The 27,474-nt window shown below is 44.4% G+C and overlaps 2 protein-coding genes and 1 long non-coding RNA gene across 7 annotated transcripts; 1 reads left to right on the forward strand and 2 right to left on the reverse strand.

Moving 5' to 3' along the window:
• Nucleotides 1-883: 883 nt before the first annotated feature.
• Nucleotides 884-7,536, reverse strand: CTDNEP1 (CTD nuclear envelope phosphatase 1). The gene is made up of 8 exons (XM_027857044.1): nt 6,786-7,536; nt 4,041-4,107; nt 3,763-3,881; nt 3,477-3,548; nt 2,944-3,060; nt 2,526-2,637; nt 1,716-1,800; nt 884-1,329 (listed from the first exon to the last, which is right to left on the reverse strand). The coding sequence occupies exons 1-8, from the start codon at nt 6,885-6,887 to the stop codon at nt 1,269-1,271; spliced, it is 735 nt and encodes a 244-aa protein (XP_027712845.1). The 5' UTR covers nt 6,888-7,536; the 3' UTR covers nt 884-1,268.
• An 819-nt stretch (nt 7,537-8,355) lies between these two features.
• Nucleotides 8,356-13,240, forward strand: LOC114039432. 5 transcript variants are annotated; one of them, XR_003568672.1, is made up of 6 exons: nt 8,356-8,485; nt 9,980-10,124; nt 10,478-10,686; nt 11,429-11,584; nt 11,694-11,794; nt 12,812-13,240. It is a non-coding gene; the product is annotated as an uncharacterized LOC114039432 (long non-coding RNA). The 5 variants fall into 5 exon arrangements; XR_003568676.1 differs by having other exon boundaries at nt 8,357-8,485; nt 10,038-10,124; XR_003568674.1 differs by lacking the exon at nt 8,356-8,485 and adding an exon at nt 8,496-8,984.
• A 942-nt stretch (nt 13,241-14,182) lies between these two features.
• Nucleotides 14,183-18,696, reverse strand: CLDN7 (claudin 7). Its single transcript, XM_027857189.1, has 4 exons — nt 17,812-18,696; nt 15,080-15,244; nt 14,759-14,843; nt 14,183-14,610 (listed from the first exon to the last, which is right to left on the reverse strand). Exons 1-4 carry the CDS (start codon nt 18,032-18,034, stop codon nt 14,448-14,450), a joined length of 636 nt encoding a protein of 211 aa, XP_027712990.1. The 5' UTR covers nt 18,035-18,696; the 3' UTR covers nt 14,183-14,447.
• Between the last annotated feature and the right edge of the window lie 8,778 nt (nt 18,697-27,474).

Here is a 27,474-nt window from a genome sequence, read left to right on the forward strand (position 1 = left end):
ATTACGACGAGCGGATACACTAAGCATGGTGCTACGCAAAGGAGTTTGCTGATCTCAAAACAAAATAGTGCCAAGGTGGGAAAGGTATATAAAGGTCGGAAACAAGGAAGGCACCTAGGATTAACATGGAGTGCAAACAGTGCATTACCCTGAAGCAGGTGGGGCACTAGGGTCCCAAAAGACAGAATGAAGGGACGCGAATTACGTCAACACACGGCTTATAGATACGTGAGACGCCATAAAAAAGGTGGGGGAAGGGAGATGTCACGTGACAAGGAAGTGACAGTAGATCCGGCGTAAAACTGACGTAGAAGGGAGCCAATGAGGGCGAACGAACTGAGAGGAGCCTGTCAGTGCAGTCCCGCCCAGAACCCCTGTGTCGACCCTGTCCTGCTTAACTCTTATTCGGAACAGGGCACTTGTAAACATCCACCCTCTCCCTCTACCACTTCTAAATCTGACCAGCCTTTCTTCCTAATCCAGATGCACCTTAGCGTCCCCTCAGGCAGCTCTTCGCCACTATGCAAAACGTAAACTCTCCCCTTTCACCGTTCCTCTCCATTAGTCCACCAAAACTCTGTATTTACCCTCCAGGGAGGATGGGGCAATAAATACCCCTTATCAGTGGCCCACCCACCGTCTTTCCCAGGATCCCAGAGATGGGGCCTGGGCAGCTTCAATTTCAGTTATAATGCATGGTTCAATGGGGATGGAAGACCTGGGTTGGGAAGAGGCAGAAGAAGATGGTTGTTACAAGTGGGAAAGGGAAGAGAAGGAAGAGTTGGCAATATGTTGGGAGGGAGGGTAGAAATCAGTGGGCTGGACGAAGCCCTGGGCTCCCCTCCCAAACCCACCCCTCAGAATAGCAGTGAAGAATTAGATCTGTTTTTTACAAGAGTTTTTAAAAAAAAAAATCAAATCACAACAGAGCTGGTTTAGCATCTGTCTGACCCTCCCAGGTCAGTCTCTCCCTACCTCTGATCAGTCTTTCACCCCTGACATGGGGGCTGTTTTGGCCCTCCCAGGCCACAGTCTGTATCCCAACCTGGAGTTTCCAGGGAGTGTGTGAACATAGTGAGGCTGTTTCAGTATCTGGGCTTGTATGTCCATCTGGCCTCCAAGTGGAGTGTAGATGGCCCAGGCTAGGCAGTCCTCAGAAATGGGCAGGGGATGGAGCAAGCAGCCCAAGGGCTCTCCCTCCTTTCCCGTCCTCCCCACCCCGCTCCATTTGTGTTCGTGGGGGGTGGGGGGGGTGGGGAGAGTGGCTGTCACCAGAGCCGATGTTGGTGAAGGTTTCGGCTCAACACAGAGCGGACGTCGGCAGTGAACCTGGGGTAGGGGAAGAAGGGAATAGTAGGGCATAAACATTCACCCACTGACAAAGAATTCAGGATCCCTAGGTCTCCTTTTCTTCCAGTCTCTAATTTCCTCAAGAACAGAACAGTAACAAGAGACATTTTATATAGTGTTGTTAATGTCTACAAAGTACTTTACATAAATTATCTCATTTGATCATAACAGAACAATCCTGTGATATAAGTACTACAGATATCCCCATTTTACAGATGGCTGGTTAAGGGACTTGCCTGTAATCACAGAGCTACAAGTGTTGGAGGTGAGATTTAAACCCAGGTCTTCCTGACTCTAAGTCTAGCATTCATTCCACGCTACCTCTCCAGTACCCAGACCCAAGTATCCAACCTCGGCCTTCTCACCTGAGGGCATCCAGCATAGGGAGCAGGTTGAGGAGTGCTGTGTCACTGGGGTCACTAAACCAGGATTTGATTGGGATGGCATTATCTGGAAATAGGGATCAAGAAAATAAGATTGAGCAAGTTTGAAAAAATAAACTATTAACTACCAAGCATTTGCCTTACAAACACACTGTGAGGCAATGCATTATCAGCTTTATTTCATAGATGAGAAAAAGGGCTCATAGTTTAAGTGACTTACCTGAGGTTAGACAATTAAATATTTGAACAAAGAGCTAGTATTTCAAGTCCAGTGGTCTTTCTAATTTACCTCTTCCCTGAATATCCTTTATTCAATATATGGAAATTAGCTATATTTTATAGCTCAGTTTAATCATAGTTTGATCACAGGAAGCTACTGGACAATTAGGATCTATTACAATTAAATTGCTACATTTGAAAATGCAGCTTTGTAAAACAAATTTAGGAGAGTTTAGTCTACAAAAGAATTTGTCACAGTATTCTTTTTAAAAGCGTCCTCCCTGATTGCATTTAGAACAATTTGACTCAAACTTTGTAAGCATACTGTATTAAGCAAAAGATCAATAAATTTGAACCTCTTATTGGTACAAGATTAAAACAAAAGCCTCTCTCCCAAAGTGCTTTTACACCACTCTGATTTATTCCTACAACAGTGATCTGAAGAAGAAGAGCAGAGAAGGATAAGTCTGCCAATTTTATAGAGGTTACACCCCTAAGTCAGTCAGTGACTGAATATAGTACCCATCATGCCTCCCCTGGCCAATTTCTAGGGCTTCCCTTAACCCCCCCTACCTGGATGGCTCCTATAGGCTCCTGGGGAGTTATCCAGGATCACAATGCTGGAAAGGTCACTGTGAACCACAGAGAGGTCCTTGATGTAGCTGCCCAACTCCAAAGTGCAGTGCTGGGAGGTGGTGTAGACAAGGGCATTAGCTAAGAAGAGACAGACTCCCTCTGGGGGTGGTTCTTCAAATCCCAACCTGCCCCAGATCTTTAGCTGTTCTCACATTCTAATGGTGCTGCAGAAAAAGGGAGGGAAGCCACCTCCCTAGCCCTTTAACCTAATGAAAGGGGCTGTATTAGCAATGTTATCTCCTTGCCCGAAGACCTATAGATCTGCTCCCCCCACCCTCAAGGATATTAGTATCTGGGCTCCCAAACCCTATTTTCTTAAAAAAAAAAAAAAAAAAATGGAGAACAGGCCCCTTACCTGTCTGTAGTATCGTCTCTTAAGTATGCTCCGGCTATTGTCCAACTTGTCAGCCACAGCTGAACCGTAAATTTCCATGCTTGCTGTAAATACTACCAGCTCATACCACTGGCTCACCTGAAGGGAACGGAAATGGAAAGCTATCACAGACTGAGAGGCTCACATCATCTCTATGAAGCAGGTACCAAACCCACAATCCCTGGTTATGTCTTTCATTCTTTTTGAGAATCAAAATATCCTGCCCCCAAATTCAAAAGGGTAAAGATAGAAGGCTCAAAAATAAACAGAAGTTCATGGCAATGGCTGGAGTTGAAGAATAAGACCACAATAAAACCACCCTTACTCATTTCCATCCATTCCTATATTGCCTTTGCTCCAAGTCTCCTACATACAACTAACCTCCATCCTCACCCTCCCCAGATCCCAACACTCACTCCATAGTCCCAATCCTTTACAGCTCCTAGATTCTGAAAATTATTTTTTTCTTTTCTAAAACAACCCCCCCAATCCCCTCGAACTCCCCCAAGACTTACCACTTCTAAGAAGAAGTCCACATGGGGCCTCTTATGTACAAAAAAACGGACAGGATGTTTGTCTATTACGACCTGTGGGGGGGGGGACAAGGACGGGCTTGGGAGGAAGCCCTACTAGCATCCCCTCCCTGTAGAGACTTTTGCCCCACCAGGTTTACCCTAGTCCCAAGGGACAGGGAACAGAAACCCCCAGGAGAAGGAGTTGAAGGAGAGTAAAAGGTGATGGGGGCATGGAGAGGAGAGGGCAGAGTAGTGGCATATACATCCATCCCATTCACCCTCAGACCTTGAGGATGAAGTCAGGAGGTGTTCCTGGTCGAACTGTAGGCCTGAGGACCCCATCATGGTGGGAGTGAATAAGAGTTTCATCCAAATCCAGCACTAGTATCTTTCGCTTTACCTGGGCTAGAAGCAGAGGGGGTTGGGGTAGGGGGGAGAGAAGAGAACTTTGTTCCAGAGTCCTTTGGCTTCTCCAAGGCATTTACTAGTGGCTGACCTTCAGGCTCCATCCATCCTACTCTCAGTTTTAATCTTTGATGCTTTCCCAAGGTTCCAGGTACTCACCAAGCCGGTTTCGGGACACAGGGGATAGAGGAAGGATGTCATATCGAACAGTCTGATACTGAATTATCTGGAGGCAACAAGAAGAAGTATAAGGACTTTTGACTAGAGGAAACCCTTTCCAAATAAGAGCCAGGCACCCATAAAGTTCTACCCTAGCCCACACTATATCCCAAGGGTGTTTTATAGCAGCTGTTATTATTGTCTTATCATTGTAGACTGAAATGGAGTTAGATACTTGGGTCTCTGATCCCTGAATAGGGTCAGTTGGAATGACTATTCTTCTGAGGTATAGAGCTGAGGACTGGGAGGAATTCCTGGGTCTGAGGGGGAATGAGGGTCTAACTGGGGATTGAAAGGTCAGTCCCTTAGAGTGTGTCTCACCTGGGCCTATGCATATTCAGAGATTGTCAGGTCAGTTTAGTTCTCCAGGCCAAGGGCCATGAAGCCTATTTTAACCAGCCACCTGTCCACTTCCATCATCACTAGCAGTCATGGGTTACATAGGACCTTGGCCCCCAAGACAACTCTCCCTAGGTGCTCAGTCTAATTGCTGAAAGCCCTAATCTTTTAGGCAGATTTGACTGGTTATTAGAAAGCCTAAAACATTAATTTCCAAGGAAAGTTGAGACAGATCCATCTCTCCTCCCTCTCCAATCTCAAACTTTCTGCTCTTTCCCCCCCCGTCCCCGCTCAGAACTATACTAATTCCTAGTTCTCACAGAACCATAAATTAAGAGCTGGAAAGAATCAAGCCCCTCTCTCTACATAAGGAAATTAAGGCTCAGAGGGGTTAAGTGATTTGTCTCACACAGCTACTGTGAGGTTTGAATCTTGAGGTGTGATTTGAACCCAGGTCTCCACTACAGAAGCTCAAATACCCCACCCTACTGAGGCCCAAAGCCCTCTTGGATTGATGTCCTTATTTACCTGACTCCAGATCTTACTTCCTATAGGAACCCAGACTTCTTGACACAGGTGTTTTCTAAAAATCCAAGTGTCTTAACCCCCCATTTCCATGATATTTCCCCATTCTCTGTTCTCTCCACCCCAGGATACAGCATGATTGTTGACAGATGACAGCTAGGGCACCCTACACTATCTTGGACTGCATATGCTAAGCATGTAGGGAAATGCTCTAAGCAGCTGCCAATAGAAAGAGAAGGGGAGCTGCCTGGAAATGGGAGGACTTTGGAATCTGGCTTGGCTCTGGGATATAGACCAACAGCAGATAATTTTGGAGGTCCCTATCCCCAGTACCAAGACAGACTGGAATTCCTCCTCCTATACCTGGGATAAAATGAAGCATGGGTTTGGAAAGAAGAAGAGGATGTAGGCCAAGGTCAAGTAGAAAGATATCTCAGGAGAATAGACCTAGTGAGGTAGGGATAGTAAAAGTAGTAATGGTTCCCATTTATATAGCACCTGTTTGAAAATAACTTCACTATTCTGTGAGGTAGGTAGTATACTCCCTATTTTCAGGACGTGGAAATTGAGGCACAGAGGTTAAGTGATTTGCTCTAAGGAGTCATATAGCTATTGTCAGAGCCAGGAATCCAACCCCCAACCTCAAATTCCCTGTCCCCTACTTCTCTTTCTCAATCCTAGCTCTCTTAAGAGGTTCAAGGGTTCAGACCTTAAGGATAGTGTTGGAAACCCTCTCAATACCCTGCGACAGGAAAAAGATAAATTAAAGGTTAAGCCCATGGCCTCAAACTGAAGGGTCCATACACCCTAAAATCCAAGGGATGGGGCATTCCTAAAAGTCTGTTGTTTTACTTGGAATTTCAGTGAAAGTTGTGGGGCCAATTTAGGGACTCTTCTACATCTGCCCTCTGTGCCCCTAAGTTCGCCCTTCCTAGAGGATTTTTCTCCTATGAGGATGAAAATAAGCTGGAGTAAAAAGCTAAAGTCTGATAAACTATATCTTAAAGTTACGGAGATAATTCACCCAAATATTTCCATGAAGCAATGGGCTGCAGTAGGCTCTTCCTCTCAGCTTACATGTATACAATCACACGCTAACACTCTCTCTGGTTCTTCCAACTAAGGGATCATTCATGCTTCAACTAGCAGACATCCAATTCAAAGTATCACTCAAGTCCAACTAAGATTTACAGATGAGGAAAACTACCACCCAGGAGACTCACCAAAATGTCATGCTACACACACCTTCATACTTCAAACTTTTCCTAAAGGTTTTTTAAGTCTCCTCTGGCAAGAGGCTCTCTTTACCCTCATATTTTTGCTTAAACTCCAGGTCCTTTTCCACAGGGGTCTCCTTCAATTCTAACTTCACAATGGCTCCTCCCCTTTGCAAACGTGACTCAATTCTTGTTACAAAAGGTTAGTCGAAACTTAAGGACCCCTTATATACACAAAATTTCCACAGAAGAGTCCCTCCACCAACCCAGATCCCTAGGTAAAAATCAGGGTCTTCGAAAACAATTAGTTTATTTATAGAAACCCTCCCCTATACCAACAAGTCCTACCCCTTAAACAAATTTCGGGGCCTTGTCAACAGGGCTCTCTATGAAGTACCCTTCCTTCAAATTCCTACCCTACTGAAGGAAAGTCTCAACCAGCTCAAGGGTGGAGGCCATCTCACAATATACATGCTTACCCAACTCCTGTCCTAGACCCAACGAGAGTAGCCCACCAATTACTCCGGATTGCTTTTCCCGATCCCCCCAAAATCCAGCGGGGGGGGAGAGAGCTCCAGCCGGCTTGCTGACACCCCAGTCTCACCGTTCGGACCTGTCTCCGAAGAAGGTACAGGCAGAAGCTCCAGAGCTTGGCAGCAAAGGCCACGAAGGTGCGCAGACCCAGGAGACATTGAGTCCTCATCATCCCGACGCCCCTGGCCCTGATGGCCCTGGGGGCCCCGGGGCCCGGCTCAGCCAGGCCCCCAGGGGGCAGTGCCTCCCCTTCCCCCTCCCGCTGTTGGGAGGGGAAAGGTACGGGGTTGAAGCACTGGAAAGCTACAGCTAGGACACGGGGGGGGGGGATGCAGCTCAAGGAGGTCTCCCCCAAAAGGGAGAAATATCCCCAAGGAGTAATAAGAGAGGTATGGCAAGTCCTTAGGGACCCGCGGGAGGAGCACCCTAAAAGAAGGGGGGAAGATACGCGTTAAATGGGGGTCAGAGATTTTAGGGTAGGGTCCTTGGACGGAGAGGGAAGGGGGCAGATGGGGAGGGGGGAAGAAGAGGGAAGCCCGCGACGCAGGCGCACTAGGTGGCTGAGTGCAGGAAAGCCGGCGGGAGGAAGGGAAGGGCTGGGCGAGCAGGGCGCGCGGAGCTGGGAATGAGGAAGGAGAAAGAGAGAGAGCGGAAAGAGGGGAGGGGGAGCCACGGAGTATGAGGCGCGGGCCTGAAGCTGGTCTCCCCCCCCCCCACACTCGGGGGATGCCTTAACCGCTCGGAAGCAGGGCCGCTGCCTCTGCCGCCACATCCCCGAGCCTGACAGGCGCCATTTTACCGCCTAGAGTCCTCCCTCTCCCACTTTCCTCCTCCTCCCTTCTGACGTCACTTCCGGCGACCCACCCACGTCCAGCAATGGCGGTAGAAGCTACATCCGGACTCATCTACCCACTTTCCTCCCATCCGGCTGTACTGCGCAAGCTCCTGAATAAAAGTACTAAATCACTCCCCGGAAAGGAACTGGGAGGGAGGGGGAGGGTGGGGGTGGGGCGGAAGGTGGATCTCAGTGGAAGGGGATTGGTTCCTCCTCTACCCCACCGCCGACTTTTAGTGAGGCGGAAATCAGAGAAACGCGCGGGACTATAGGAATGACGTATTCTCAGGCTGTGGCCTAAATCTTTGCTTTTTAGCATATAGTAGTGTGGTGCGCACGCGCCGCCCCTCCTCCCACCATCTAACCTCAACTGCCCCCCAACGGCTTTTCACGTCCTTCCGCGTGACCTACTGCGATGCACCCCTCCCCCTCTCTCTTAAAGAAAAGCAGCGCGGTGAAAAGTCAGGCGACTTCTTATGTCTCTACGTTTGGTTGTACTCCGTCCTGTAATAACTTCCGTTCGTGGGCAATCCGGCAGGAGGCTCGAGGATCCCTCCAATACTTCCTCGCACCCTTGAGTTTTCATTCTTCAGGCCCGCCCCACACCAAGTCCCATTTCAGATTTCTAAAAATCACTGTATAGTCAGATCAGGACCCCTGTCTTGCCTGGGCACTGCCTCCGGCGCCGAAGCTAACCGGTGACGTCACAATGCGGGCTCAGACAGGCCTCTGAAAGGGCCAGGGAAGGGGGGGGAGTGGTTAGGGAATCGGTCCGCCCACGCAGGCGTCCGAATTCTGTGACGCCATCAGCACGCGACCAGCCCGCTGGAAGGAAGCCAAGTACGAAACAAAAATGCTTCAGCCGCTCCCGGCCAGTGGCGCCCTGGGGCGTCTACGCGGTAACGGTGCTGGCGAAAGAGCAATGAGGAAGAGAGGTAGGAGGCGTGGTGAAGTGGGCCGAAAAACCTGGGACTTCGGGCACAGTGATCTCGGTTTGAGGGGCAGAGTTTAGGAAGGGGCTTTGGCATTGGAACTTAGGAGAGCTCTCGTTTGGGTGTGGGAACTTTGACTCGACTCGCTGGGGTGGGAGTGCTACAGCCTGTTTTAGGAAGTAACCCCGAGGTGAGCGTCAAAGTAGCTAGCCTCTCTCCCACGCTACTTTGGGGACTCAGGCGACTGGACTCCCTCACCCCTCTACCTTAAGGAACTCTCTTGAAAGCCTACCTTGTGTCTTTTGCAGAGGGAGGGAGGTTGAAGTCTTGGGTTGAGGTGATGGGAAGAAGCATTCAAAGAAGGTTTGGACTCGGATACCCACAGCGGGTGAGAGAAGAAGCAATACTTGAGTGGAGGGAGTAGTGCCCCTCCCATTCATTGCTTCCCCTCCCCCCTCAGTTCATTCATTGAAGGAAGATTTGGGAAAAAAAGCAGATTGAAGTAAGTAGAAAGGCAGTAATAAGATTCAGGTAGAATCTGACAATTACTCTGAAACAGAAATAAAAGAAAAAAAGGCAGTATGCCAAAGCCAGACTACCAAACTATACTAAAACACTTATATTGCACCTACTGAATGAAGTCTAAGCTCCCGGTGCCCAGCCAGATCTTTTGACCCCGTGCATAATTGGCTTCATCTTATGTATACAGCTCCCTGACACGTGCCCTCCATTTAATTCAATTTAGTATTAGTATACTTTTCATTGTACAATGTTCCCATTAATTCGTGTCTACCTCAGTTTCCTCAACTTGTAAAGTGAGGACAGTAGTAGCACTTCATAGGGTTGTTGTAAGGATCGAATGAGATTATATTTGTAAAGTACTTAGCCTAGGACCTGCTTACTAAATGCTCTTTCCCTTCTCTCCCCCTTTCCCCCATTTCTGTGACTTTGATCATGCTGGAACCCCTGTCCAGATACATGAAGTTGCCTCCAGCCCACACTGATCTCTCTTTTCTGTTCTTCTATTGCATTAATACTAAATACCCCAAATTTTAGTTTTAAGTGCTGTATTTATTCAAATTATATTTAAGAAGCTTGTTTCTCCCAGTGCCCGCTTTTTCTTCTGACTTTTTTGTATCTGTCACAGTACTGATGATTAATAGGCACTCATTAAATTTGAGTTGGTTGATTGGTTAACAAAAGTATGGAAGGCTACAGATAAGGGAGCTCCAGACCTAGCTTAGAATTGGGGAAGAAAATGGTTGAAAGAGGAAGGCTATAGGAGGTGGAGTGGGGAATAGTCAGTCACAAGCAAAATTAGCTTTCTGATCCTTAAAGAGAGAATAAAAGGGGATAGATAAATATAAGGGGGTATCTTAGATTGCCTCTTAGGTAATTGGGGATTGACTGAACAAATTGTGATTCGTAAATGTAAGAGAATATTATTACATTCTAATAAATTATGAAAGATTATTATTTGTATATCAACTAATGTAGAGTGAATTGAGCATTACAAGGACAACGAGATTATAAAGAAAACTTTGAAATGTTTAAGAATTCTGATTAAAGCAGTGATCAGCCATATCTCTGGAGAAACTAAAGCATATTTTACCCACTTCCTGACCGAGGTGATGGACAGAAGGTACAGACATGCATTTTTTGATGGCCACTGTGTAGATTGATTCATCTTACTTGCTTTTGCTTATTTATTAAGGCTTTTTAAGTTGGAGGGCAGTGGGAGTTAGCAATAAATATGCAAAAGAGGGCCATTGTAACACTTCAAAAATATGCCAAAAAAACCAGAAAGCACAAATAAGTAGGACAATTTTGAAAATAATATATAGAATTTATATGCTTTTTTTTAAGCAAGAGGTATTAAATGGAGATTTGGGGTTTCATAAAGAATTCTTTTGTGTTCTTGTATATTGAAATGCTTTTTAGTGTTTAGGTTCAGAATTTAATGGTTTTTGTCCTTTTCTACTCTTCCCTTGTAAGCTTCTTTACTACATGTCTTCAGAGACCCACTTGTGCTGGGCAAGGAGTGAGGCCTTGAAGCCTTGAGATCATTTCTTGGAGGAGAGGACCCTGACCTCCGCACCCTTGTTTTGGATTTGATGGCCATCTGTTGTTTCTTGCTCCTGGCAGCTTCCTTCCTCTTCCATATTCTGTGGTCTCTGGGCCATGGGAACCTCATATCCATCTTGGTGAGAAACCTTCATTCTCCCTTATTTTCCATACTTCATCCCAAATCAGCCTGCCATGAATAGGGTCCTTCTTTATGTTTTGCATGATTTCACATGTATAATTTATATCATATTACTTGCCTTCTCAAGGGCTGGGGGTGGGAGGGAGAAAATTTGAAATTCAAAATTTTTAAAAATGTTTTTAAAAATTTTAAATGTAATTGGGAAATATTTAACAAAATAAATAATATATCTGAATACAACAGGCCTTTCCCATTCCTTTTGTTGCTTCTCTTTTTTCCTCTTAGCCTCTTCTTCCTGGTCCACCCTGTTTTTCTCTACTCCTATTCTCAGTTCAATCCTTGCCCTAATGTATCCTACTTTACATAATGCCCTTAGTTCACTCATATCCTGTTTGCCTTTCCCCCAGCCTTTCTTTTCCCATTGTATGACAAGTTTGTGTGGTAGAACTGCTACATGAAGACATTCATGGGTTAGGTCTCTTGGGTATCTTGAATATTCTGGCTTAGTCTGAAGTGACAAGATAAAGGTGGGCCTTTGGGAGGCTGTTTGTCCAGTGTTTGTTAGGAGTAGGATTAAAGGATGAGGAAGAAGAGGTAGAAATTATGTAGTTATGAAGTAAGGAAATAGAGTGAATTTGAGAAAGTGTGGGGATGGGGGTGGAACCAGCTAGCCACAATTTGATTCTAAGTACCTCTCTTCCGTTCTTTTAATCCTTTTCTTCCTGATTCTTTTCATTTAGATTCATTAGTTCTCCATCCTGTCCAACTTTGGTATAGGAATTCCTAGTCCTACTGAAGAAGCCCCTCAACCCCAGGGCTGCTGTGGGATGTATCCAGTTTCTACAAGTTCATGCATTTGAACAGGGAGAGCTTAAGGAAGGCTGGTGTCTAGATAGGTAAGGGGTGATATCCTAGGAGTTGGAGAATTAAAGCATTTGGAGGTGGGAAGGTTAAACTAAGGATCTAAAGGATGGGACAAGTTCTCAGTATCCTCTGCTCCCATAGGTGTGGATTCCATGAGATTTGCCCTTTAAGCTCTGCTTGTCCCAGAAGAAAAGGGAAGCCTGGAATGTCCTGACTCTGCCCTTCCAGTTCAGTTTGGAAAAGTAAGGCTCCTTAAGAATTGGGACTGTGGGGGGCAGCTAGATGGCACAGTGGATAGAGCCCTGGCCCTGAAGTCAGGAGGACCTGAGTTCAAATCTGGCCTCAGACCAAACACATGACACTTACTAGCTGCGTGACCCTGGGCAAGTCACTTAACCCCAATTACCCAAAAAAAAGAATTGGGACTGTGGAAGTAAGACTGTGGCTGTTAGGGATATCTGAGTCTCAAGCAGTGGGGAATTAAATTAATAATTGCTAGCATTTGTAGTACTTTTACATTTTGCAGAATTCTTTACATATGTTAGATCAACAACCCTGTGAGGTAGGTGCTATTGTGATCCCCCTTTTACAGATGAGCAAACTGAGTTTGGGAGAGTTTAAGTGACTTGTCCAGGGTCACACTGCTAGTAAGTGTGTGAGGCTGGCTTTGAACTCAGGTCTTCCTGATTCCAAGTCCAGCACTCTCCATTGAAACCACCTAGCTCCCTAGAGTAAAAGTTACTGATTAACCTCTCAAACCTTTATAGGGACTAAAGTCCTTTCCTAGCTGATGACATGTCTGGGGAGTGGCTTTACCACTGCTCAGAGATGGGTAAGCAAGAACTGAGGAAAAGGAGTTTGAAGTCTTCATGAGAGTTCCATTGTTCTATTTGTAACCCCCGACTCCCACCACCATAGAATTCTTGGAATGCGACCGGGGGCTGGTCACTTGGGAAAAAGGAGACACAATAACAACAAACACTTACACCACCTTCTTGGGAAGCTCCAGATAGAGTGGAGATTGAACACAGACTGACAGGTGTTCATTAAATACCTGTTGCATTATGTGGCCACTAGGGGAAAATAAGCTTTAGCAGAACTACTGTTCCTCCAATCACGTTGAGGAGATAAGACATACCCATAACAATATTACAAGTGTTACCAGATTAGAAGGGACTGAAGGAATAGCCCTGGAGGAGCATCCTGTGTAAAGTTTTGAACATCCCTTTATTCTAACACTGTGCTTTTTTTCTCTTTAGGCAGCAATCCTTGCTTTATCCTACCCTAGCCTCTTCTACCAACCTTATATACATATATTTTATGGGTCTAATTATGATGACTACCTACCTAGAAGATTCAGACAATGACCTGGATATCTGATGGTGCTCATGGACTGACTATGTATGAATCCTGACTAACCTTGACCTACTACCTGCAGCTATACAGTATACAGTCAACACTTCAATTTGTAGATCATGTTCTGAAATCCCTGTGTAAGCCACAAAGTGATATAGTTAAAATTACCCTTGAAATGACTCATAAAATACATTATAGTATCTTTAAACAGTTATAGCTGGAAAGGAGCTAGGGTCTCTTTGAAGGAAGGCAGTCTCTATCAGAGAGTGAAGAAACTGAAGTTGTTACTATAGAAACAATTGAAAATAAATTTTATTTTTCACTATATTCAACTTAACTATTGGGCAGGAAAGTACCTGGTCTCAGAAGAAAAAAAGGTACGTTCTTAACTAGTAATGAAAACCAGTGGCATGGAGAAAACATACTCTTGAAAGGGCTTTATACATAAGTGTTATTCTATTAAAAGTGGACCTTTTCTTCTTTCTTCACCACAAGGAAGGCCAAGGGAATACTGACCAGAAACCCTAGGAAAGGTAACCATGACTACCCTTCCCATTAGCTCTACCAAGTTCAAGAGAAGGGATTGTAGGTGTAATGAAAAGGAGTCACTAGAGTCACCCTCATTCCATGGCTTGTCCTCACCGGAATGGCAGATTCTACCTGTACCATTTAAATTGTTTTTCTCCCCCTTTTTAGTAAGTTTAATTGAATCAAGGCAGATTATGTATGATGAGACTCATATAGCATCTGCCTGACATTTGCATAGGACCTGTTAGGACTGGAAGATACTCATCTTGATACCTTTTTACCTTCATCCTTCATCCTTGTCTACATCTTTTTTCAGATATCACTGACCTGCATCAGTAGGGTAACTCCTCCCTAGGGAAAGAAGTAGAATGGGCTGCGTCTAGTGGGAAATTTCGTACCAAAAAAATGCATTTTTGCAGAAAGCTAGAAAATGAGGATATATATGAGAGAGCTAAATCTCTTGACCCTTGTGAAGAATAAGCCATGAGAGCCTAGGGTTGGGGAATAGTCTTGGAACTGGGTCCAAAGTAATTCAGGAGAACTTAGAAAGAATTAGGTACTGAATCAACATAAGAATGAGGCAAGCACTGGGATAGGTATGAAAGGTAACTGACATTTATAAATGTATAAAACCTCAGATGGGAATAGAGGCTGAATACCTTAGGAAAAGGATAGCAGGGGCTGGATAGAAGTGAGTGAGAGAGGACAGGTGTCGGATGTCTGGCCCCAGTGGAGAATAGCCAAGGTCCAAAACACAAACTTCTTTATTATTATACAAAAAGAACAGCTTGTAGCCTTTACCCCCCACCTCCTCTTCCCCATTCCCCTGGTCTTCCAGTAGACTACATCAGTAGTAGTTAGAAGAGCCTGGAGAACTCTGCCTTCCCCCTTCCCCACTGGCTCAGATTTCTCTTCTAGTCTCCTCCTCACCCCTTCCCATCTTGAATTATATTTCAGGCCCTGACCTTTAAGGGCTGGGGTGAGGGGGGATGTGTAGGAAACCCAGCTCTTTCAGACATACTCCTTAGCGGAATTGGTCTTGGGGTAGGAGCGTGGGGTGCGGTACCCTGCTTTGCTCTCTGTAACTGGGCAAGAACAAGAGAGGAGCCCACCCCCCAAGATAACCAGGGCAGAGCCAGCCCAGCCGATGAAAATGGCAGAGCCAAATTCGTACCTGTGGAGAGAGGCAGAGTAGTTTTATGATCAAAAGTATCCAGTTACTTGACCCATAAGCCCTAAGGACTCTGTCATTCCTGCAACACTCCCATGATTTCCTGTTCCCATTTATGACCCTAGGCACCTAAATAGAGTCCAATACTTACTTAGTATTTGTAGCGACCCTTGGATCATAAAAATCTGTTACAATCTGGTGGCCGTACCAGGAACAAGCAACGAGGGCAACAAGACCTGATCGGAAAGGAATAATGGATTCAGAGATCTTCCCTTAAGCTACTACCCCACTTTACAAATCCTTAAGAGTCTAAAAACAGGAGGTTATTTGTCCAGGTTTCCCCTGGACAAAGTCCCAGATCTAAAGCAATACTACTAGACTGTCAGCAAGCGGGGATAGGAGAGGGGAGATGGGGCTTCAGGGAGAGGAAACCTAGTCTTAGGGTATGGGGAGAGAGACAAGGACTGCTTACCAGCCACAATGAAGATTATACCGCCTGTCATGGCAATTCGAGCCTTCTTCACCTTATCATCACCCCCACATCGTGTACACTTCATGCCCATGGCAGCCACCATCATAGCCAGAAAGCTCAAAACCAGGGATATCACCATTAGGGCACGGGTAGCCTGTATGAAACCTGGAAAAGGGAAGAAGGCTTATTGTCATTGCCTTTAGTTAGGGAGAGCAACAAGTCCTATAATTTATTGGTAGAGAGAACTCCCCAGGTAAGGAAATTCTATCTGCTAACCTGTACCTTTTCTGCAGCATTCATTCTTAGTGAGTTGCCTAAGTTTACACAGCCATGTTAGAGGCAGATCTTGAATCCAGGTCTTAATGGCTCCAAAGCCATTAAATCCTCTATACAACATTGCCTTGTCACCTCTACCGTCACACTTTTAATTGAGTCCCACATTATTTTTCTAGATTCATTGCTTCTTTGAGATCTAGCAAATCATTTCTAATTGTCTACTGGACAGTTACACCTGGATTTCCACTAATACTTCAAACTCCAATTATACTATAAGTGAAATTCATCACCTTTCCCCTAAAAAACCTCCCTGCCCCCAAACAGTTGCCAAGTTCTGACAATTTTACTCCATCAATGTTTTTCCCACCCAGTCTTCGAATACACTGCTTCAACTGTAGTTTAGCCCCTCATCACCCCTCACCTGGACAATTTAATAATCTACCTCTTTACTAATCACTGCTTTCAATCTTTCCCTTTCTCTAATCTATTTTTGATTGAGGGGCCAAAATAATATTTTTCAGTGGCCCACTCGGATCACACTTCTTGTCTACTCAAAAATCATCAATTTTTCTCTGTCTACTGAATAAATTCCTGCTTCCATGCAAGATATCTGACTCCAGTCTTATTATACTTCATACAGTCTGCCAAAGGGGACGGATTATTTATCTAGTTTTGTCCTCTCTTTGACTTTTGGCTCTCCTCCCCTATTCCTTGACTGAATTTGAAATGGATTCCCATCTCTACCTTCCTTTCCTTCAAGGCCCTTCATCAATCCTGGCTCCTGAAGGACTCAAGTAAGCTCTCCCTACTCAATAGCACTTTACCTGGATCTCTTATTCACACACCTATTCTCCGTTGTTTAACTGTGTACATGCCTTCCCATCACTGTTGGGTTGTAGTTAATAGTTCACATTTATAGTTTATATAGTGCTTACTAATTTACAACTTTCCTCACAGCAACCACCCGAGGTTCCTAGTGCAAATTCTTTGAAGGCAAGATCTGTTATTTGTTTTTGTAATTGTATTTCTTGGACCCACTATTGGACCTTATTACACCCAAGTAAGGCGCTTTATTGAATAGAACGAATGCTTTAGGAGGCCAGGCACCTATTTCCTCTCGGGATCCAGGTATCCCAGCTTCCTCCATAGCGAGCAACCGTCTTTATTCCCCTCCCACTGACCCCTGTACCCTTCGGGAGTGGCTCATCTTATAGCCATCCCGCAAACCTAATCCTCATGCCCAACTTCAATATCTGGACCCCTCTCTATCCACAGGTCCCAATTTGGTTCATATAACCAGGCCTGGGCCCCCTTCCCCTAAACTCTCCTCTCTTCCTGGGGTCCAGCCAGAAGTAGCCGGATCCTTGCTCTCTCTCTTCCCCCATTCCTGCTTCCTCCTCCCGCACCTGAGCCTTCCTGTTTAGTCCCTGCCTCGCCCCGCCCGAGGAGCCTCACCTCAGCTCCTGGACAACGCCCGGGGCGCCCAAGTTTCGGCGAAACTCTCAGGGGGAGCGGCTTCGGGAAACAGAGCTAGCCCCTGCAAAGATCCCGAAGTCCAGCCTGGCCCAGGCTCTGAGTGCCGAGCCGCACCCTTTGACCTCCTTCCGGCCTTACTATCAGCAACCTCGGGTGCTAGTTACTATAGCTAATCAGGAAGATAAGATTAGAGGCTGTGGCAACCGGCTCCGAGTCGCGCAGAGACTCGGGCATTCCGGCCCCCAGTTTTCCCATTGCTCTCTAGTTCGCCGAATGCCTAAGGGACCGAAATGTTAGACTTCTAACCGTGGTTCTTCCTTCTGCTCCCACCCATGCTCAGGCGCAAAGAAACACAAGCACTCTGAATCCCTTAAGGACCTAAACTCCCACGCTAAGCCACCCTAATCATTCTACTTTCTGGCCCTCTCCTCTCAGTGGCCTCTAAGGCTCTCACTTAGTGAAGAGAAAAAAGCAGAGGAGATTGGGACCAGAGGTCGGTGGGTGAGGAGCTGGAGGGACGTCGAACTCTAAGAAGTTTTATAGCGGGTGGGGCAGGATGAAGAGCGGGAAGGGGAGAAATCGGAAGTGAAAGGGAGAGGGTATTAAATTTCTCCCCCTTTGGTAAACCCGCGTAATTTAGTGTCCTCCTTGAACACAGGATCTTCCGACCTTCTCTTTCTAGATCCATCTAGGCTTCATTCACTTCAGATGTCCCTATCCCCACCTGCCTCAGCTTTCTTCCCTCCTCCTCACCTCGGCCATTTGTCTCCTTCACATACATCCCAACTTCCCTCCAACTCCTCCCTCAACCAGGGACCTCAGGTGAGCCTTTAGCCCCTGGACCTCTAAACTTCTTCCACTGTGCCTCTCTCTCCAGGAACCTGGATCCTCTCCACCCTCACCCCAACTCCTTCACTTCCCGCCCTTCCCTCCCACCATCTTCCGTCGGGACCCAAGTGACCAATGCTCCCCAGCCTCACCAGACAGAGCGAGGAATGAGTCGTACGACTTGCAGCTGATGAGGCCGGTGCTCTGGCTGACGCAGTCCATCCATAGCCCCTTGTACAACGCTTGGGAAGTAATGATGTTGTCTCCGGCATAGGAGCTGATCTGCCACTGAGGGAGCGCGGTGGCGGCTATCAATCCCACCCACCCCAGAGCGGCCATGGTGAACCCCAACAGCTGAAGCCCTGAGTTTGCCATATTCCCCACCCCCCAAAAAAGTTGATCCTACAATAAACAAAAAAATCTTTGGGGTAACTCTACAGAAAGTACAACTCACCCCCCTACTTGGCGTTTTCTGAGAGAACCCTGAAAAAGTACTTCTGTGGTCAGAACCTTTACAATTTTCTAATTATTTTCTTCTTTGAACACCCTACAGTAAACAAAAGGGATTTCTCCCTGGGGGACAGATTGGGGACCCTAGGTGAAAAGGGGAGGTGAAGAGGAGGGACCTGGAGACAAAAAAAAGGAGGTCGCCGCTCCCTTTCCCGCAGTCCCCCGGTCAGACAAAAGGGAAGGTACTTTAGGATAGAAGGTAGAACTCCCCAACACCAACGCTTTGTTTTTAGGGGCCTCCGGGGCGTTCTAGCGCAGCAGCCAACCCTACTCAAACAAAAGGTGGGCAAGCCTATCCGGCCAGCCCGCAAAGGTTGGTACCGGATCTCTGGAAGCTTCCAACTGGAGTAGCTAGTTCAGATCACCCTGCCGGTAAGAAAGCCCCCCGCCAAAGCACCGGGGCCACAGCTGCCCCAGCCTTCAGTCAGTTCGAATTGCCGCCGGGCTACAATTCAGTGCTAGAGCAATGCAGTCCAGAATGGCAGCTAAGCTCTCCCGAGGATGGGACAGGTGCAGCTTGAGCACCTGTTTATACGACCCTGGAGTGGGGGGGGGGGGGGGGGGGGGGGGGGGGGAGGGGGGGGGGGCCGGGGGGGGGGGGGGGGGGAGTAGAAGGGGCGAGGGACAGGGGCGTGGCCAGGAGGGACTGGAGAAGGTGACTTGACGTCACAGAAAGGGACAGTCATCTAGACCGGAAGTCCCCCATACACACACCTGCACAGGTGAGACAGTGGAGTACGGAGTCTGGAACTCTGGGAAGTGCCACCTCTTAACTGGAGGTTCTGAAGGGAACTTGATTCTCCTGAAAGGGAGGGGACAACCTGAGGGTCTGTGGGGCTCCTCAGGGAAGGAAGGACTTCTGGCCACCCGAGGTTTTCCTTCCCACTTTCCCTCTGAGTCACCTGTGGTCCCTCCACACACTGACTGACCTCTCCTTCCTCTTCCCCTCCCCTTCCCCCCCCCCCCCCCCCCCCCCCCCCCCCCCCCCCCCCCTCCCCCCCCCCCCCCCCCCCCCCCGCCTCCCCTGGCCAGTCGTTTGGCTCTAAAGCCTAGTTCAGCTGCACCCAAGAGAATTGTCCCTGGACACAGAGAGGTGCCCCTGGTGCCACCCTGTGGGGAAAGGGATGGCTTTAGGGGAACCAGCTCCTCTTAGTGCAAGCAAGTCTTTCTGTCCTGACCTCCTCTTCTGGCTCTGCATTTCTCTGTCTTTGTCTATCCCTGTTTTTATAGCAGCAGATATATGGTGATATCTGGTATATAAAAGCTCATATGTATGATATGCTCATATATATATGTATGCTCATATCTTATCCCCTACCTAGAGTAAGCTCCATATTATAGGTAAGGACCACGTTTTAGCTCAAATTTGTTTGAAGGGGGAAAGCTTACTTAGTAGGTGGCAAAGAGCATGGCCTCTGGGTGGGGTTCAAATACCATCTCTGATCATTACTACCTGTGTGACTTTGGGTAAGTCACTTTAACAACCCTTCTGGCCTTCAGTTTCCTTATCTGCAAAATGACTACATGGTCTCTTGAGTTTCCTTTCAACTGCTAGACCTCTTAGTACCTTGTAACAATCCTTTTTTCACAATAGGAGCTTAACAAATAATTATGGTATTACTTTCCCTCATTACTCCCTTGCATCCCCTTCTTTCAGTCTCTACCCCATGTCAATTCTTTCTACTATAATCCCTTTTCCCCTCCTAAATATTCATTCCTATTTCTGGACTTCATCATATCTTAACTCCTGCCATGTATATTCTGTTCCCATCTTTCAATGTTGCTGGCCCTTGGCTTCATAATAATTTATCACATTTATAAAGAGCTCTTTAGCTCTAACTTTCCCTTTATCTTTTCTTCCTCATCTCTCTAAGCATCTCTTCCACCTATCTTCCTATCAGTCTTTCTCTGTTCCCATCTTTCCCTCATTTCTTTACCTCTTGTCTGTATTTCTACCCCATATCACCCCTATTTCATATCTCTCCTCTCTCCATCTTTTCCCTCTTATCTCTCCCAATCTCTTGTTCATTTCTTTCTATGCTATACCTCTCCCCAATTCCCCTCCATTTCTTCTTCATGTCTTGCACCACTTCTTTCCCCTTCGTTTCCTATCTCTTTCCATCATTCTCCTCTCCTATATTCTTTATATAATTTTCTTCCCAATTTCTCTTCCCCATCATCCTGCCCATGCTAACTTAGTCTTTCTCCATCTCAATCTCCAATATACTGTTTATTTTTCTTCTTTCCATTGTTTCCTTAACCTAGATATCTTATATTTCTCTTTCCAGATCTCTTCCGATCCTCACTTTCTCCAATCTCATTCTCTCCATTTGTCTTCCTTTCTCTCTCATCTGTTTCCCTTCCTTTCACATGTCTTCCCCTCACTCTTCTCTCAATTTCATTTTCAATTCAACATATACCTATTAAATGCCCAAGCATATTGCTGAAGATAAAAAAGATAAATATGAAACAGACCCACTCTCAAGGAGTTTACAATCTAATGGAGGGGAGAAGCATGAACATTATTATAAGAAGGAGGATACAATAAATGAATTGGAAAGGTTCAGATAAAATGCTCTGAGAGATCTGAGGAATTTTTAACTGGAAAGATGTCATGGGTGAGGTGAGTCCTGAGCTGTGCTGTAAAGGGAAGAATCTCATCAGATTGAGCAGCTCTCTAATGATAGAAGTCCATCCAGGCAGTAGGAAAGGTGTAGTGTAAACTGATATAAAATGTAAAGTATGAGATGACTGCACAGGTTGGAGTTGTAGAAAAACTTCAGTGCCAAGATAAGGAGTTTATATTTTATTTCTTGGATACTGGAGAACCACCAAAGTTTTGGGGCATGAAAGAATGATCTGATTATAGAGATACATCAAATTGGAGAAAGGAATACCAATTTTGAGGCTATTATAATCGTCTAAGCAAGAAGAGATAGAGTCTGGTTGCAGTATAAAGGAAAAACAGATATGAAAGTAAAGAGATTTCAAAGATAGAATCAAGAGAATTTGGCATTTGATTGAATATATAGAAAAAGAAGACATCAAAAGTTACTCCAAGATTACTAGTTCCTAGGTGACTGTCCCTATTTTTCCCTTCCCCTTAATCTTGCTAACTATGTCTCTCTTTCCATCATCCTTTTACCTTTCTTTCCATTTCCATCTCACTCTTTTAATCTCTCTCTTCCATTTCTCTATTCTCTTTTTTGATAGCTTTCAGCCTAATGCTTTCTCTCTTCCCCATTTCTGCCCTTTTTCTTCCTGTCTCTCAATCATCATCTCTTCCTCCCATCTTTATCTTTCCTTCTCTCACTCTCTCTAGTTCCCTTCTCATCTCTTCCAGTCTTTACCAATCATTTCCTTCTTACTTTATCCTTCTCATTTCCTATTCTGATCTTCATCCTCACTTTCTCCCCTTTCTTTCAATCTTACCCTTTTTTGCCTTTTGTCTTCTGATCTCATTCTCCCCTATGTCTCGAGTTATGCCACAAGTAAAATCATTTCCTTAAAATTGCAGGTGCCTAATTTTTAAACCTTCCTTCCATACAAAAGTTTCCTGCCTCTATCACAGATGAAGAATAACTAAGCTATCCTTGGCATGTGTAACCATCCTGGTGATTGTGGTTGGTAGCTGACTGACCCAACTTCTATTCACAATCCTCTTCTTTTCCCCCCTCAGGGGATCCGTAGGATATTATACTCTTTATTCTTCTGTCTTTGGCCAGTCACAGTTCAGTTAACCTCCAAATTTTTTTTCTCACACATATACACTAAAATTTAAATGAGTCTGTGATCTTACCATATCCAACAATGGCAATCCATCTAAGCCCGCCCATCTAGTGTGACTTCCTTCTCATAAATTTGCCAGAGGGGGCCCTGCCCTATATATTGGGGGCCTTCTCCAGTTTCTCTTGACAGTGAATAAGCTCACATGGTATCACAGGTTCATAGATCCAGAACTGGAGAAGACTTCAGGGGCCATCTAGTTCAACCCTCTTATTTTACAGTTGAGAAAACTGAGCTCAGTCCAGGCAAATTAAAGGACTTGGCCAAAGTCACAGAGATGGGATTTGAACACAGGACCTCTAAATCCAAATCCAGCACTCTTTCCACTAGGCTACATTACCATCTATAACCAGTCCACATTCTTTTTCAATCATACATTTCTTTGATGACATCCTTTATTCTGACTCCTCTTAGTTCTTTATTTGTTATGTACTTCTCCATTTTTCTCTGAGTGATAATCCATTTTAATTCTTCAGAGACAGAAGTATTCCATATATTGCATCCACACAACAAAACTGGTAGAATACTGATATTAGAAATCTAGACCTTTATTTCAGGAAGAAGATTGTGTCATGAAAGGGGCTCTGCAATTTCCCATAGACAGTCCAACCTGCTCTCCTTCTTGTGGTTAATGCTGTGTCCTACTCATTGTCCATTTGTGCCTGTCCAAGGTATATGTACCAAATTGCATTTCTGGACAATAGGTATTCTCTGTCTCCTTGGATTTTCTTATGTGGATGGTGAGGCCAAACTTTTTGGACAATGTATGAAACTCATTCAAAAGACTTCGATGATCTGGGGCTTGAAGCAACCAGCACAATATTGTATTCAAATAGCATCTTCTGAAGGTCCTCATCATCTATATAAATCTTCAGTTTCAACTTGTACCCTGCCCAGGATCTCCTCTATGCCAGCAGTGGATACCTGATAATAGTGATGCTCATACAAAACAACACCTATACCATCTTTCACTTTCTCTTCTCTCTTCCAATTCATGCCTGATTATTTCTGGAAAATCTCTTCATTCCCTTTGGAAGCCCCAAATCACTTTAATCATGTCTGATAAACCTGATGTCTGATGTTAGCGCTAGACCATTACCATGGAAAAAGAAAATATACAAGTTTCCAAGTCATATCAGATGAAAAAAGAAAATAGTGCAATGACCTTGTAAAGCCTTTCAGGAAACTCCTTGAATTAAATCTTTTTTTCTTCAAACACCAGCTTTTGAGATACCCCTCCCCCCAAAAAACTATCATGACATTATAATTAGGAGGGTATTCATAATTCAAATAGGAACTAGACTAAATGATCTCTCTTCTAACTCTAGGATTCCAGAGTTTAATTTTTACATTTTACTGCATTGCTTAATTCCTAGCATAACAACAGTACGACAGCACAGTAGGGTAGTGTAGAAATGGAAATGTATTTGGAGTTCAAGGACCTGGGTTCTTACCTGGGATCTACCACTTGCTGCATGAAAAAGTCATCTAATCTCTTTCAAAATTAGTTTCTTCATCTATAAAAGGGAAATAAATGAGTGCATTTTCAACTTCCCAGTATTAATGGGGCTGGAGGGAGCTTTGTTGCATGTGCTGTTAAGATGAGCTTGGATTGATTCTCATTGTCAGTGCTCATTATTTCTAATAAGAGGTCAAAAGACATTTGTAGCCATAATGTATAACAATAATGTTCCTAAAGGTAAAGAGCATGTTGAACTTTAGAAATCTTTTTGTAACACAGGCACCATCTATATTAAGTGCCAGTAGTGCATACATATTGTACTAAAGATCCAAAATACAGCTGTTGTTCTCAGGGAGTACACAATTTAGTTGGGTAAGGGGATACAAGATATATACATGTAATCAACATATATTAACACAATACAGAACACAAGTAATTGAATATTTGGTAGAGATTAGAAGTGCTATAGGGATTCACCATATCTCCAACACAAATACTTTCCTTAATCCAATTCTCTTTCCTATTTCCTCTCTTTTCATCTTTACTTTTCCTCTCATTTCTTTCTTTCCATACTTGTCTCCTTATTTTATTTATTTATTTATTTATTTGGCTAGGCAATGGGGTTAAGTGACTTGCCCAGGGTCACACAGCTAGTAAGTGTTATGTTTCTGAGGTCGGATTTAAACTCAGGTCCTCCTGAATCCAGGGCCAGTGCTCTATCCACTGTACCACCTAGCTGCCCCCCTTGTCTCCTTATTTTTAAACAATTTAATCTTTGCCATCTTTCTCCCTCATCCACCTCTCCAGGTTTTCTTTTGCTTCCACCATAATTCTTCTGTCTCTCCCCTAAGATCATAGGATTTGCATCTGAGAAAGTCCTCAAGAGTCCAAATCCTTCATCTTCATTAAGTAATTTTTCCAAGGTGATATTAGAAAGTGGGAGAGAAAGGAATCAAACCTTGTCTATAAATCCAATTCAACAATCACTTTTTAAAAACATTTTTATTCGAAGTTTTGAGTTCCACATTCTATCCCTACCTCCCTACCTCTCCTCCCTCCTCCCTGAGATGGTAACAATCAGATATAAATTATACATGTGCAATTATGTAAAACATTTCCATATTAGTCATTTTGTACAAGAAGACTTGAATGAAAGAAAGTGAAAAACTGCGTGCTTCAGTTTGCATTCAAACAATATCAGTTCTTTCTCTGGAGGTGGATAGTATGCTTTATCATTAGTCCTTTGGGATTGTCTTAGATCATTCTATTGCTGAGAATAGCTAAATCATTCACAGTTCTTCATCAAACAATATTGCTGTTACTATGTACAACATTCTCCTGGTTCCGTTCACTTCACTATGCATCAGTTCATGTAAGTCTTTCCAGGTTTTTCTGAAATCAACCTATTTGTCATTTCTTATAGCACAATAATATTCCATTACAATCATATACCACAGCTTGTTTAGCCATTCTCCAATTGATCGGCATCCCTTTGATTTCCAATTTGTTAGCTACCACAAAAAGAGCTGCTATAAATATTTTTGTACAAATAGATCTTTCTCCCTTTTTTTTTTTTGGATGTCTTTGTGATATAGATCTAGCAATGGTAACATCACTTATTAAACACCTATTATATATAAGATCCTGCTATGTATAAGGTTCTGGTCTAGGCAAGGAGGATACAAAGAGAAACAAAAACAGCCCCACTCTCAAGGAACTTACAACATTTAATGTTAAAATTGGATACACATAGAGTACTCTTTCCACTATGCCATGTTTCTCCCATCTTTTCCCCTTCTATTCTCATTGACTTTCATCTCTCATCCTATATTTCTCTCTCAGTCTTTCTCATTACTAACCTTCAATTTTCTGATTCCTTTAATAATTCTTTTCCTGTCTCATGTCCAATCCATGTCTCTCCTCCTCCCTTCTCCAGCTCTTTCCCACTATAGCATACTATTCCATAGAGGCAGTTGGTAGTGCAGCAAATAGAATACTATGACTGGAGTCAGGAAGACCCAAGTTCAAATTTGATCTCAGATACTTGCTAGCTATGTGACCCTGGGTAAGTCACTTAACCTCTGCCTCAGTTTCCTTATCTTAAGATAGGGATAATAATAGCACCTACTTCTCAGGATTGTTATGAGGATCAAATGATATAATGTTTGTAAATTGCTTAACATAGTGCCTGTGTTAAATCCCAATAGAGTAGGTACTATATAAATGCTTATTCTTAACAGTCCTAACAAAACTTGTCCATATATAAATGCTTATTATCTTCCCCTTCTCCCAATAATGCCCTTATTTTTACACTTATTCTTTCTAACTCACAAATTTTTTTTCATTTTCTCTTGGACCCCCTCGCCCCCATCTCTCAGCTCATTTTCCCCGATTTCTACCATTAGCACTATCCTCATCTCTCTATTTTCTCATCTCTTCCCATTTCTTTCTCATATCTTCTTATAGCTCTCTTCTAATTTTTTCTTACCATTTCTCATACTTTCTCCCAAATTTCATGTGGTCTTCCTTTTTCTCCTTTATCCATCTAAGTCTACCTCCCAATATCTTTTATACACACATACACACACATGTGTGTACACTTACATGCATGCATACATACACATATATATGTATATATACCTTACATCTTTTCACCACTCCCTCCTGTTTCTTAGTAGAACGAGTAGAAGAGTGAAAAGAAACATTCGATTTAAAAATCAGAAAATCTATGTTTGAATTCTAGCCCTGGTGCTTGCTAGTCACATCACTTAATGTCAATGAGTTTTGGCTTCCTTCTCAGGAAAACAGGGATAATTGTCTATGTCCCCCTTCCCAAAGTCATTGAGAGGTAAGTGCCATAGGAATTATCATTCCTTCTCTCCCCCCACTCCCCTATTCTTCTCCTTTTTCTTGTATTTCTCAATTCCTCTTTTTGACCTCTCTGCTTCCTTTAAAAATTTTAAGCACCCTTTTCTTACTGAAACCCCCTTACTTCATCAGCTCCAATGATGTGGCACTCTCTTATTTCTCCATTCCTTCATCTTCTTCACTGGTCTCTCTTTTTCCCCACTACCTGAAGCCCTGAGCCTCAAGTTTTCACCTTCTGTTTTCAATAGGGGGTGGCCTCATAGGTGGCCATATGCTCGCCAGTGCTGTTTCGGAAAACACCTCAGCCCTCTGTAAGCCCTGAGTGCCCAGACCAGGGGAGACCACCACTGACACCAAGGCCCATGACTCAGCACCTTGTCCTCCTTTTGCCATCATTGGATTCACAAGACTCAACCCTCTCCAGATAGGGTGAATTCCAACACAACCCCTCTGAGAAACTGAATTTGGAGGCCTTTTGGTCATTAGATCTGCTGCCACAGGTAGAGGTACCACCCAATCTTTCCCATTTCATCAAATATCTTGAGAAAAATAACACCTCAGACCAATAGAATCAAGTTCTCCAATATCAGGCCTCTCATTGTTAAGATTTCATCCAGGACATAGTTTCAAACAACTGGCATTGTGTGTGTTCAGTAGGCCCTTAGGGCAACTAATTATCAGGTATTTATGGACTCAGATGCTGCCCTGTCCGATCTTCTTACCACCTGCTCCCTGGTTTGACAGTGAGAGGACAGGGTTATGCTGCTCTCTATCATCACAGGACCCTGGAGGTTGGGAGAAAATTATCTCCTGGCCCCTTAAGCCTATGATTCAGAGTCCCCATCTGATAAGATAAAATCCCTCTTTCATCTTTCATCAGCATATAGCTCAGCCATCCCCCTCCCTAGTCTTTATCCTCCTTTGCTCCCCAGTTCCTTGCATGCTTTGTATAGCCTGTCCTATCATTAACAAGCCTCTACTTGTCCTCAATCTTCTGTCACTAATGAAGCCTGGTTCCTTCCAGAAGACCCTGAATTCCTGGCCACTCAGTTTCTTTGTCCTTTACTTACTGTCTAGACTCTTCCCTCAGCCACCATCACTAACCTCTCTCTCTTTTTTTTTTTTTTTTTTTGAGGTCCACTATATCACTCTCTCCAGATTCAAACTGCAGTCAACCACCTGCTTCCAG

The sequence above is a fragment of the Vombatus ursinus genome, unplaced genomic scaffold, assembly GCF_900497805.2.
Source record: "Vombatus ursinus unplaced genomic scaffold, bare-nosed wombat genome assembly UNPS02011916.1, whole genome shotgun sequence".
Classification (NCBI taxonomy): domain Eukaryota; kingdom Metazoa; phylum Chordata; class Mammalia; order Diprotodontia; family Vombatidae; genus Vombatus; species Vombatus ursinus.